Raw genomic sequence first — 14,322 nt, forward strand, 5'->3', positions numbered from 1 at the left:
GAGAGAGAGAGAGAGAGAGAGAGAGAGAGTTTTGCTTGTTTATGTGCCTTATAAAAATGGGTTAATAACTGTGCGAACATTCCTGCAATTTGTTTTCACGTAAATTTATATTTCTAAAACTCATCCATGTTTTTGCATATACCTGTACTTCTGCATGTACCTGTAGTTCCTTTATTTTCACTGACAAAAAATATTCTAATTTATGATTGTGCCACTGCTCATTTAACCTTTTGACTGTCAATGGGTATTTATGCTGTTGTCACTTATTTGCTGTTATGAACAGTACTTCTAGGGCTATTCTTGACGCATGTTTTTAGTGATATCAAGTCTTTATTTAGCACTTTTGAATAGGGAAGACTTCTGTTGAGACCAATTTGCGTACTATTCTTTGGATCTCTTGATCCAAAAGATCTCTTGATTTGGATCTCTTGTTTCTTTTCTATTACATACTTTCTTTTTTTTGCTCTTTCCTGTTGAGTTTTATTTTTACTTACAGAAAACCTGCAAGAAATGGACAAATAATTCTCATATACCCTTCATCCATTTTCTTCAAATGTTAACATTTTACATTTGCTTTATCTTTATTCTTCTTTTCCCTTCTCATTATCTTCTTTTTTCTTCTTCTTCTCAATGTTTGTTTGGCATCCTTTCTGTTCTTATGCTGAGGCTATATAGTCAAAATATTGGGTCCTAAAGTAACTTAGGTTAGTTCTTACCTTCCAATCTTGTAATGTGATTAGATTATTTATTTGAAATATGGTTTAGTTCATTCATTGCTCTTTGTATTCCATTTTTGGGTTTAATCCCCTTATTCCCCTGGCAGTTGATTCTATTTTTATTTTATTGAGTATGTGAAACATTGACATGGATCTGAAACTCAGGATCCGTAAAAAGTACACTCAGTGAAGAGATATTTCTCACTATTCATTTCTTTTGTCTCTCCACTCCACCTATTCATCTCATGAGTTTTGGCTTTTTAAGCTTCCTGTTTGTCCTTTATGACAAATGTATCTGCATCTTTTTATGTAGTTCAGGGCTATTTGTATATTTTCTTATTGGTGAATTGTCTGTTCACATTTTTTGCCCATTATTCTATAGGCTGTTTTTTTGCAGTCTCTTTATCCCCAAGTTTTAAATAGTCTTTATATATTTTAGGAATATTAGCCCTTTCTGTGATATATATTACACATATCCTTTTTTTTTAAGTTTGTCAGTTGTTTCTTGATTTTATTTAAGATAATTTTTGACAGAAAAAAAAGTGTTTATATATCCCATAGTCAAATTTGTCAATCTTTTATTGTATCTGGATTTGAGTCATAGTTAAAGAGTCCTTTTTTACATCCAAGGTAAAGAGGAGCTCATATTTTCTTTTAGTACTAATAGGGTCTCTTTTAAATCATTTTGATCTCTGATAGATTTGAAGTTTATTTATTTTTATCTATAGTCTGAGGTTGTAGCCTAATTTCATCTTTTTTTCAAAGAGCTAATCAGTTGCTCTGGCACTATTTATTAACCAGCTCATCTTTGTCTGAGTGATTTGCAGGGCCACTTCTCTCGTATACCTGTGCGAAACTGTGTCTGGACTTTCTGTCCCATATATTGCTGCATCAAATAAGTACACTGTTTTAATTATAATGGGTGTCTCATGTTTTAATATAATTGAATATAGTGTATCTTAATAAGGTCAGTAGTATGTTTTAATATAGTTTAATTAGTATATTCTAATAGGAAAGGCTGGTATCCTTATACTTTTTCTTTTTTAGTATTTTCTTGTCTATTTTTGCATTTTTAAATTAGATCTTTTTTACTTATTCCATGTGATGTTTAATGTCCATTTGTCTAGCTCCATTAGAAAATAGCTTATTGATACTTTTATTGGAATCATATTTAGTCTGTAAATTAACTGAAGGAGTATTAGCATCTTTATGATGTTTAGTTCTCTATCCAATTACAAGGGATATATTTATACTTGTTCAGATCTACCTTTGGGTATTTTGAAGTATTTTAAAGATTTCCTCACATATTTTGCTAAACTTATTCCTAAATATTTTATCTTTCTTGTTGCTATGGAAAATAATATTTTCTCTAATATTATATCTTCTAAAGTTATTATTTTTACATGTGAATGCTATTCATTTTTTTATTATATTGTGGTACTTTACAGAATATGTTTATTGTTTGACTTAGTAGGAGCATTAGTTTATCTTCTTTTCTTCTGTTTATGCTTTTATTTGATTTTACTTGTCTAATTGCATTGGCTCATGCCTTTAGTGCAACGTTAAATAGTATGGAGATAGTAGGCATTCTTGTCCTGTTCCTGATCTTAGAGGAAACACCTTTGGTTTTTCTCCACTAATTAACTTTCTGACTTTAGGATTAAAGTCTATATGTTTTATCGAATTAAGAAAGTATTCATCAATTTCTGTTTTCTTGAGCGTTTTAAACAAATATCAATGTTCGTTTTTACCAAAAGTATTTTCAGTCTTGGAGATAAATATCATTTTTCTCTTCAAGTCTATCACTATGGAATATTACTGAATTTCCTAATTGTGAACCAGCCTTTCATTCTTGGAACAAGACTTTTCATTGTGTATTATTTTTCAGTATGGCGTTGGATTCTATTTACTAATATTTTATTTAGAACTTTACCTCATTATTTTTAAGTGATGCTCTAATGATCTCTAATTATGTTTTTGTACCATTTTAATCTGGATTAGCCTGTAATGTTATATTATTGTTCTGTAAGCTAATGAAGTTTTTCCTCATTTTTAATGCTCTAGAACAATTTTAGAGCATTGGTATTACCCATTTTTTGAATTTTCATAGAAATCCTCTTGAAATGCTTTCTCAGTAGGGTAGTTACCTGATAAGTTTATTTTTTTCCCAAGGAAATAGATCTATTTTTAAACATATATTTTTCTTTGTAATCAGATCAGCTTTTATAAACTATATTTCTGTGACAAATTGTTCATTTATCTGGATTTTCAAATTTATTAGAAGTTTATAGAGTTTTATGATTTTTAAAAAAATTTCTTGTTTTAAATATGTTCCTCTTGTCATTTAATTTGTGTATTTTTACTTTTATCTTTTTATTGTTACTAAGTTCACTACTATTTTGCTTAATTTTTTAGAAATTTGGGATTTTGATTAATTAGATCTTTTTTTCTTAATGCGTCACTATCTGCATTATCTTTATATTTTTGTGCTCATTCAGTTTTTTTGTTTCTATTTTAGTTTATGAGCTGGAAATTTAATTCACTTATTTTTTAATTGATTTTAGTGTTCAAGGCTATAGGTTTTTTTCTAAACACTATTTTAAATGTATCCTATAGATTGATATGCAATGTTTTAAGATTATTATTTCTTTAAAAATTGTAATAAATCGACAGTGGGAAATTAAAATTATATTATGATTAGGTAGGTAGTAGAGTAGGTTAAAAGATTCCCAGAAAAACTTTTTTTGAATGTTGTCAAATGATAAAAAAATTCAATGACAGTTGCCATTTACTAAATGTTTACCATGAATCTATCTGGTACAGCCAGTTCATTTATTTACATTAGCTAATTTATGTGGTGTAGTATTTTGAAGTACATATTATTTCCTCATTTTCAGAAGAAGCAGTTGTGGTTTAGAGAGGTTTGTGTAATTTGCCCAAGGCTGCATAACAAGTAAGTGGTTACTGTTGAAATTTGAATCCATTTCTGACTCCCTAGCTATAGCTTTTACTTAAGCAGTAATATTATGAGGTCACAGAGGTATTGAACAGTATGGCACAATCAAGGAACTGTTAGTAGCACAGCATGACTGGAATGAAGGCGGCACTTAATCGTATCATTTCTGACTTGGGCAAAGTTCTTTGAGATGCTATTAACTAAAATGGAGAATATGAAGCAAAGCAGATTTATATAAGACAATGGGTAAGTTTGATGTAGACTGCTAGACTGCTAAATAGGACTATCCAATAGATGAGAATATGCATCTGGAAGTCTGCAGAGTGGTTAGTGTTAGAGATATGAATTTAGGTGTCATTAGCTTATAGATGATAATTTAAATAATGGGTTTTGAAAGTGGTAAGAATATGTAAATATTGAGAAGACCAGAGTGTGTAGGAAACTGAATTTTAAGATTGAGTGGGGAAAGACCCTGAAAAGGAAACAAGAAAAAGTCAAAATATGAGGAGGAAATCTAGTAATAGTAGTTCTCAGGTTCCGGGGGAAGAGTTTCAAGGTAAAGGGAGAGTCATTGGTATTATGTGCTCTGGAGAACTAAAAAGAATAAAATAAGAAGTGTTTACTTGATTTAATAGTAACTGAAAGGAAAATTAATGTCTTAATTGATGGGTCCAGTGGAGCGGTGAGGGTTGGCTGAAGAAGAAAATTGAGACAGGAGTCATTTGGAGATAAGACATTGGCTGTGAAGGGTAAGTGTGGTAGGTGGTGATAGCTAGTGGAAAGTGTGAGGTTGAGGGCCTTCTTTGACCTCTTTTTACTTTCCTCCCTCAATCTCTCCCTTCGCCTTCTCCTTATTGTGCTCTTATTTCTACTTTCTTTCCCTTCCTCCCTTCCTTTATTTTACCCACTTTCCCTCCTTTTTTTCCATAATGTGATATACTTGAACATTTAATTTTGCAGATTGAGAATTTAACTTTGGTTAGCATGACTTCTTGTCTTAGATTTTGGCTATAAATATAAAGACATAAAGAGATCTTAAAATGTTCTGGTATTAGATCAGAATTATATTTTTAAGTTTCTTGAACCCAGGTTTATAGTGACACATACCCTTTATGCCCAGAAATAAACATACTTGTCCAACAAATTTTAATCTTTGAAATAATAATGAAAATAATATCGACACAGTGCTAAAGCTTTACATATTTTAGTCAATTTAAACTTCATCAGCAATTCTATGCCAATTTTACAGATGTGGAAACTGAAGAAAGTTAGTAAACTTGCCAGTTGTTCTATACCTGCTACGTCAGTATGGTTCCAGAGTCTATGCTCTTAATAATGCTCTTTCTATACTATAGTACTTATTTTCATGCCTTTAAAATTAGTTAGTAATATTTATGCTATAAATTATAACTTAGAAGTTAGAACATTTTGACATTTTATAAAAATCTGTTAACATATGGAATAGTAAAGATCAGAAAAAAGTAATTTCTAGAAAAAAGATACATCAGGTACAAACATGAATTGAAATTCCAGTTTTCTTTATTAAAACAGTGAAATGCTTATGGGAGAAGCTAGAATACCTTATCCAGTATGGCACATAGTATTTTAAAAAACACAGTGTTGCTGTAAAAGTATGTATAAGATAATTAAATTACTTCATAGGGTGCCACTCAGAAATTAATATATTCTTTAGTTTATTGATACCTAATGACTGTATAAATGTCTTTCTTCAGGCAAAAATGCAATTTCCATTGTGAGCTGCCTTCCAGAATTTATGGTAGAACTTCGCTGACGTTGCCACTGATGCCAATGTGGAATAAAGGTCTTTATAATTTAGAAAGTCAAAACATACAAATGGATTAATGCTAAAAATTTACCCTTCCGAAACTTTAAACACATAACACAAATAAATGTATTTGAATTTTTAGAAAGAATATTTGAAAATAAAGTAATATAAATATAATCTGTTTATTTTGCCCTCATCAATATTTTTGTCTTATTTCATGCTTGGCAATTGGCTTTCCTTACATGACCTTTGTATCAAACCCTAATCACAATCTAATAATATTTTGTTGTGAAACAAATTACTGAATTGTGTTTCAACATAACTGTTTTTATAGAAACAACTCAGCAATCTAAAATTGACTTTAATATGAAAAATCTCTTGTTGAAAAAGAAGTTAACACAGTTAGATTAGTTATTTTAAAGTAATCGTTCTTCTCCTTAGCTCACTTTATTGTAATAAATAATTGATTTGACTTGCCTACTGGATCATAAGGTCATTGAGTACGTAGATTCTTGTCTTGCTCACTGCTGTCTTCTCAATGCCTAGCGCCTGTGCTAGGCAATAGTAGGCATCCTAGTGCTTTTTCTTAACTAACTTGATAGATAATATGTTTGAGTACTTTCTCTAAGTTGGAAATGCACTTCTTATGGTAATGTGTCAGTATGTAAACACTAAAACATTATTAAATTGTTTTATTTGCCTGGGTTTCAGGTGGAAATGTCGTGTTAAATTTAGAAACACTAGTTTTAGATTTCAGGTAATGGTCCTTGAGGAATGGTCATGGAACCTTCACTTTCAGTCTTTTTGCTTTTACTTCCCATACCTTCTCCCCTTTCCTTTCCTCTACTCTTCTCTTCAATCTGTTCTTTATTTTCTCTTTAACAATCTTTTTGTTTGTTTTTCTTAGTATCTGGAGTCCATCTTTCTCCAGCTTCTCCTGCAATTGTCCTGGACCATGACCACTCTCCTCCTCCAGTTGGCTGCCTCTCTTCTGAGCCCATCATTTCATCACCAGAGATTACACATGCAGACAACAGCATTGTCGGTCAAACTGTTCCTAAAGCACAGGTAAAGACAAGTGTATTTTTATAGGAAATTTGCATACTTAAAATCTCACACTGATTTTAATTGAAGCTTTGAAGATTTTCTGATTTACTTTTTTGAACTCCCTGAAATATTTCTGTAGATATTCTAACTTTGAAGCTAATATATAGAATTCAAAAAACTAAATAATATGTTTGTTTTATGGCACAACTGCAAGATAATTAATGTTTATTGGTTCAAATATTTATTGATCCAGGTATTATGCAAGATTCTGGAGTTAGTCCAGATTTCCAGAGTGCTATACACAATCTCAAATCACCTATTATTTTTACTAGAAAGTTTTGATCAATGATAGGTTATTGATAACTTTAAAATTCTGATTTGCAGTTTAAAATATTAGCAAATTCTGAGTATGTGTGTAAATTCAGGAACTCGTATCAGATGTGTCTATACTTATATAATTTCAAGCATAAGAAAAAGTTTTAAGTTTTTAGTGCTTTCCTGCAAAATAATAAATGCTCTAGACTCTAAAGTTTAGTATAATTTCAGGCTAAGAAAAAGTTTTAAGTTTTTAGTGCTTTCCTGCAAAATAATAAATGCTCTAGACTCTAAAGTTTAGAGGAAGTTTTGTGTCTTACTACGAAGATCAGGTTGTTGTTAACAGTTAGAGGTCTGTTGATTTACTTAAAGGGTGAAATAATTTCGGAACCCTTGCTACAACTTAATTTCCAAATGCGGTTTCTGTTGCCCTTTGAACGTTTTCATTATTGGTACAGTGTAAACTTTCCCCTCTGTATATTTTTTTTTTAATGTGGTTTAGATTCAGCAATCAACACACACTGATCTGGATATCTCACTTTTTCCATTGGGTTTAACTGATGAGAAAAGTAATGGAACAATTGCTCTTGTGGATGATTCTGAGGATCCTGGTGCCAATGTATCAAACATACAACTTCAGCAGAAAATTTCAAGTCTGGAGATTAAACTCAAAGTTTCTGAAGAAGAAAAACAGAGAATTAAAAAGGTATATTTACATTTTTTCTAAAAAAATAAGTGTTTGAATTGCGCATTCTGGAAATCCGATATAATCCTAATCTCTGATTAAAAACTCATTAGTGGAAAAAGGTATTGTTCTCCCTTGGCTATGAATTTAAGTCGGTTGTATGAATTTACCACTTACAAGTCTTCGATAGGAAATATCTAGTCTTAAATGTGTACTTTTTAAAAAAGATATGAACATCTTTTACTAGATACTTTTTTCCCTCTAACTAATGCTTTCCTTTTGGTTTACTTTTATGTACTTTGAAAGCAAGTAGTCTTGTATTTGTTATACTGATTAGGAGATTTGTAACATTGCCTTTTCCCTATGAGAAGTCAGGCATTGTGGGATATTTGACAATGTACTTATTTGTATTTAGGTATAAAGCTGTTTTAGTAAATTATTTATGTTCTCGTTTCTGTTCCCTACAAATAGGTCTATAAAAAGACCTTAGCAAATTTATAGAAAGTATATGTAGACGTAGATTGCGTTGATTTCAGTTAGTCTAATTAGATGCTTTTATTCATTTATTAGAATGAATAATTTTAGTGTTTTATCAATGTTCGATATTGGGCTGGAGAGTGAACCATGGCTCTGTAACATAGTTGAAATACTGCCTATGAGTATATCTTTACCAGATATTTTTTGGTATGCTCATTGAAAAAACTAAATATATTTTATCCTATTAAATATTACATAACTTGTGCTTGAATTTTTCTTTTAGGATGTGGAATCATTGATAGAAAAGCATAGTCTCTTGGAAAAAGATTTCCTTAAAGAAAAAGAGCAAGAGGCCATTTCTTTTCAAGATAGATACAAAGAACTTCAGGTAAACTGAGTGTATTTAAAATTTAATCTGTGAACCTTTGGTGAAGCATGCAACATAACTTCAGAAAGTGCTCAATAAACACATTATGAATGAGTGATCAGATACTTAAATATGTAAAGTATTGACCAACACGGTTGAAATTAGTGATAAATGCCATTTCGAAGGGTGTGAATCTGTGAGAAGCTTTGAGGGTTAGTTGTTCGAGACTCAGTTTGGTGAAAAATATTGTTTCTGATGGATAAAATTTGGAAATTGGACATTCTGATTTTTCTTATTTGTGATTACATTTGAACAGAGTTTAGAATCCTGTAAACCCCAAATGGAGATATTTAACCTTTTTCATAAAATGTCTCCCTCTCATCCTCAAATTTTCTTATTAAACTTTGTTTTTTTCTTTTCTGTAGGCTTCCCCATCTTTGTAAATGGCGACTTGATCTTTTCCAGTTGCTAAGGCTAAAACATACATTTATTCCTTTTTGTACTACTTGTCTGTTCCTTCAGGAAAACCTGTTAGTTCTATCTTTAAAATACCCATATTTTGACTGTTTATTATTATGGTCACTGCCACCAATCCATCTTTATTTCTCTCTTGGAACACTAAAGTATCTTATAACTAGTCTTTATGCTTCTGTCATTGCCTTCTTACAGATCATTCTCCACATTGCAGCCACTGTGATCTGTTTAATATTTAAAGATGGTTATGTCATTCTCCTGCTTTGAAACATTCAGTGGCTTCTCTTTTCACCCAAACTAAAAGTCCAGTGAGTCCTTAAAATAGTTTGCAAGGCTCTATATTCTTTTATCCTTTTTCCTGTCTTCTCCGTGCCTCTTTCTCCTCAGTCATTTTGCTTTATCCCCATATCTGGAACACTTTTCCTTTAATTTTCTGCACATTTTCTTTTTTATATTATTCAGGTCTCCATGCAGATTTTTCTAGACAATACTGACATCTCTTACCAACCTTCCCATATTATGTTGTTTTTCTCCATAGCACTTCTTCGTCTGACCAACTATATATTTACATGTTTATTTGCCTAGATCATTTTAATAGTCTCCTAAGTGGTCTTCTAACTTCTATTCTTGCTCTTCTCCTTCATGAGTTTTTATTTCAGCAGGTAGAGTAGTATTTTTAAAAATGTAAATCAGATCATTTTTCCAGCCTCAGTTCTCATTCTCCTCCCAATGTAAATCTTCTTCCTTCTCCACCTTTTTCAGCTTTCCCACAGCTATTTACTTACAACAGACTTCATAATAAGGTCCAGGTGAATGTGTGAGCCTGTTGCGGAGGGCATTCCTTGGCTGTTGGAGTGGTGAGTGGAGGGAAATGGTTTACGATTTAGTCACAGTCTCTCTACCAGAAATGCCCTTCTTCCGGATATCTGCATGGCTCTGTTAAAAATTATGCAAAACATAACAGGACAAACAAACAGAGACTCACAGGCATGGACAATAAAACATGAAAATAAGGAAAAGGCTGAGCAGTGTGTTTTTTCAATGTTCTATGGAGACATTGTTTAACAGACTTACCCAAGGATTATTTAGGAGAATGTACTTTGTTTGACTGATGGTTTGCTATTGATTAAAAGTCTCAGATGTTTTGATGTTACATGTTAATAATTTTTTTCCCCAGGGGAGATGCAAATAATTTCTGTCTGTTAGAAAAGATAACTTCAAAGAGTACAGTTATTGCTCTATAGAACATTCATCTGTTTGGTCTCTAACGTGGCACTCTTTCTTAATCTAACAACCCATTATTTAAATTTGTATATACACACACACACACATATATCTTCAAATGCTCCTTGAACCAGTCTTAATTTCTGATTCATTTAGTCTAAAATGATTTATTTATTAATAAATAAGCAGAATAAATCTTTGGCATATGTTCAATTTATATGAATCACATTTTAACTTTTCGAAAACTGTTCATTAACAACTCTCAGTGAACCCTAGCTTCCTTCAGATACCTGCTCCAATGCGACCTTCTTTTGGAGGCTTTCTTTAACCATGCTATAGAAAATAAGAAACATGGGCATGCTCAGTATTCCGTAGCCCCCTTTCTTTGCTTCTTTACCCCTCCTCATAACATTTATCTCCATCTGTTATTTCATTTCGATTTGTTTTTTTTTTTGTTTTCCTCCCACCAGCATGTAAGCTCCACGAGATTAAGAACTTTCCAGTACCGAGAGCAATACTTGGCATGTAGCGTGGGCTTAATTAATATTCTTGAATGAATGAATGAACTGATATAATGTACCCTGCTCACCAAGGGCTAAGTACATTGTGCAAGGCCACACTTACCAGCCCCATATTTGGAATTTTGGTGCTTGTTAGAAGGCACAGTACTGAATACTGACAGAACTTTGTGTTTTCTTCAGTCTATTAATGGGAACAGTAACATATCTGAGAGATCATCTAGAACCTGACCACTTGAACTTTTCACAATGAAGACCAATATAAATGCCAAGGGACATTATCATTGTCTTACTGCTTTTACTATTAGTAGTGATAATTTAAGAGTAACAACTTGAGTTCAATTTTAAAAGATCTTCCCTTTTTACAAGAAGCAGTACTTCCAAAGAAACCTTTTTTCCCCCAGATGATTTTACTGTAACAACACCAAAAAGGGTCTTTCTCCTTTTTATACCATGCGAATAAATGAATAACCTAACTTATGAAGTATTTTATCACCTTGGCTGAATAAGTGATAGAAAAATATATTAGAAAGTCTAATACCAAACTGAACTCAAGGGCAGGCATCCTGTTTAGCTTATACAGATTTGCCTTACATCACTTTTTGAAAGTTCACCTTACGCCACTCACTTTTATGAAAGACCTACATTAATACCTGTTTTCGCTAGCTGAAAGAAATCCAAAAAGGATTTTCCTCTTTTATTTTGAAAAAGGCAAAACGGGAAAATAGTGGTCAGCATTCATTTTGCAGCAGCCATTATGAAGGCAGCACACACCCCGAGCATGAGAGTGGCCCCTCCAAGCCCCTTCCTGGGAGCCACACTGGCTTTGAACTGTGTCTCTGAGCATCTGTGCATTATCTCCATCTATTTTGTGCATCCATTAGCGAGATGTGTCCTACGGTATCAGAAAAGCCTAAGAGATCTCGTAAGGGTGTTAAACTTAGCGTGAAACTGAGCATAATTAATTACATTTAGATTGTGGCGAATGAAATAAAAATATTGTGCATGCATTGAATTTTGGGTCTGGGAACACTCAAAAAATTTCCACATAAATTAATGGTAATTGCTTCTTCCCTTAATGCCTTTCGGACTTAGGAAAGGTTTCATAGGAATGTCCTACTTTCAGATAGTGGGGGAAGCCTGTATGTCACTGCGCCATCTCTGAGGAGAGCATTTCTTGTTCTGGACTTCTTATTTTGTTTGTTTTTCAACCTGTTTTCTCTCCGTTCAGATTGAGTAATTTTTATTTTTCTGTCTTCTAGGTTCCTGATTTTTTTCCTCTGCCCCTTCCATTCTGCTGTTGAGCCAGTTCTTTGTTGTTTATTTGGTTATTGTATTTTTTAGTTCTTAAATTCCCATTTGGTTCTTTATATCTTCTATCCTTTACTGAAACTTTCCGGTTTTTTCCATGTTTCAATCATGTTTGTAATTTCTTGTTGAAGCATTTTCGTAATGGTTGCTTTAAAATCCTTGTCAGATGATTCTAACATTGATGTCATCTCTGTGTTGCTGTCTGTTCATGGCCCTACCAAGGTTCAGATTTTCCTGATTTGTGGTATGATGAGTGATTTTTAATTATATCCTATGCATCTTGGTATTTTGTATGACACCTTGTTTAAATCTTGTATTTTAACAGGCCTCCTCTGAACTGCATAGGTTGGGGAAAGGTGGGGTAAAATGACAGGTTTCTCACTCAAGGCGCCTTTGGCACATTGGGCTGAAGGGATGCCTCCTTATTTCTGGGAAAAAAATTGGAATTTCAGGATCCCCTCCATAGACCTTGGCTGATAACCACCCTGACTGGGAGGAGGAGAGGGCCTTGGTAGCTGTTCCCCCATGTACTTGTCCTAACACCACGGAGTCAGGAGGCTTTGTTACCTCTGAATGGTTGTAAAAATTCCGGCTCCCCACTCGGCTTCTTCTGACACAGGAAAGGAGAGGGAGAGGGAAACTCCTTACCTCTGGATGGGGATGCAAGTCCTGAAAACGCCTCCAAACCACACGGTTTCCTTTGTTGCCACTTCAAAGGGCAGCCAGGGTGGCACTTTAGAACTGGTTGGAGGTGGAAGTCTGAGCTCAGCACTTGCCTTTGCTCACAGAGCTGGAGGTGGGGTCATATTGTTTTCCGTGGGGCATGCCTATCATAGGGTGTTTATTATCTAAATGTTTTCTATTCTACCCCTTTCACGGTGCTTTGGTTAGAGAGGGATGGCTTTTCTTGGAGATGTTTTTGTTTGTGCCCATTGGCATTTCCTGGTTGCTGGCCATCCCATTACCCAGTATGGAATATATGAGGTCAAAATAAAACTCATAGAACTAACCTCTGTGTCATTCCTTGGGTACTCAGGTCCCTAGGAGGTCTGCCTTTCCACCACCTTCTAGAATCTTCTTACTTTTTTTTTTAAGTTTATTGGGATAACATTGGTTAATATAATCATATAATTTTCAGGTGTACATTATAATTTGACATCTGAATATTCTATTGCATGTTTACCACCCAAAGTCCAGTTTCCTCCAGCTACCATGTATTCGATCCCCTTTACCCACTTCACCTTCTCCCTCCTCACCTATATTTGACCCCCTTTACCCCATCTACCTCCCCTATCCTCTGGTAACCACTAGTCTATAGTCCATGTCCATGAATCTCTGTTTGTCTGTCCTGTTCATTTGGCACTTTTAGGTTTATATTCCACATATAAGTGATATCATGTGATTTTCAACTTTTTCTGTTTGGCTTATTTCACTTAGTATGATTATTTCAAGGTCCATCCATGTTGTTGCCAATGACATTTTTCATCTCTTCTTATGGCTGAGTAATATTCCATTGTATATATGTACCACACCTTCTTTATCCAATCATCTATTGTAGGATACTTCGGTTACTTCCATGTCCTGGCCACAGTGAATAATGCTGCTATTAACATCGATGTGCAAATATCTTTACGGATAAGAGTTTTCAAGTCTTTGGGGGTAACTACCCAGTAGAGGGATTGCTGGATAATATGGTAGGTCGATTCTTAGTTTTTTGAGGAACCTCCATACTGTTTCCACAGTGGCTGTACCAATTTGCAGTCCCACCAGAAGTGAATGAGGGTTCCTTTTTCTCCATATCCTCTCCAACACTTGTTATTACTTATCCTGTTGCTAATAGCTATTCTAACAGGTGTGAGATGGTATCTCATTGTGGTTTTGATTTGCATTTCTCTAATAGCTAGTGATGTTGAGCATCTTTACATATATTTGTTGGCCATTTATATGTCCTCTAGGGAGAAGTGTCTGTTCAGGTCCTCTGCTCATTTTTTGATTGGATCATTTGTTTTTTGTTGTTATTGAGTCGTATGAGTTCTTTGTATATTTTGGATTTTAGGCCTTTATCAGAGGTGTTGCTTGCAAATATATTTTCCCATTTGGATGGTTGTCTCTTTACCTTGTCGATGATTTCTTTTGCTGAGCAGAAGCTTTTTAGTTTGATGTAGTCTCATTCATTTATTTTTGCTTTTCCTTCCCTTGCTTTTGAGGTCAAATTCATAAAACACTCTTTAAGTCCAAGGTTCTTCAGTTTTGTTCCTATGTTTTCTTTCACACTTTTATTGTTTCAGGTTTTATATTCAGGTCCTTAATCCATTTTGAGTTAATTTTGGTGTGTGGTGATAGACAACAGTCTAGTTTTACTCTTTTGCAGGTGGCTTTCCAGTTTTCTGAGCCCTATCAGCTTTTAAACATGCTTAAGTTTCTCAAAAAAATACTTGATCACCAA

General features: G+C 33.5%; 1 protein-coding gene across 1 annotated transcript in view; it reads left to right on the top strand.

The window, feature by feature from the left end:
- The window catches only part of CCDC91 (coiled-coil domain containing 91), a 281,509-nt gene that overhangs the window by 78,047 nt on the left and 189,140 nt on the right, over positions 1 to 14,322 (top strand). The window contains exons 4-6 of the mRNA XM_015589963.2: positions 6,366 to 6,526; positions 7,323 to 7,526; positions 8,266 to 8,370. Of these exons, the coding sequence (XP_015445449.1) occupies positions 6,366 to 6,526; positions 7,323 to 7,526; positions 8,266 to 8,370 (470 nt within the window). The remainder of the gene's footprint in view (positions 1 to 6,365; positions 6,527 to 7,322; positions 7,527 to 8,265; positions 8,371 to 14,322) is intronic.

This window comes from Pteropus alecto, unplaced genomic scaffold (genome assembly GCF_000325575.1).
Source record: "Pteropus alecto unplaced genomic scaffold, ASM32557v1 scaffold103, whole genome shotgun sequence".
Lineage (NCBI taxonomy): Eukaryota > Metazoa > Chordata > Mammalia > Chiroptera > Pteropodidae > Pteropus > Pteropus alecto.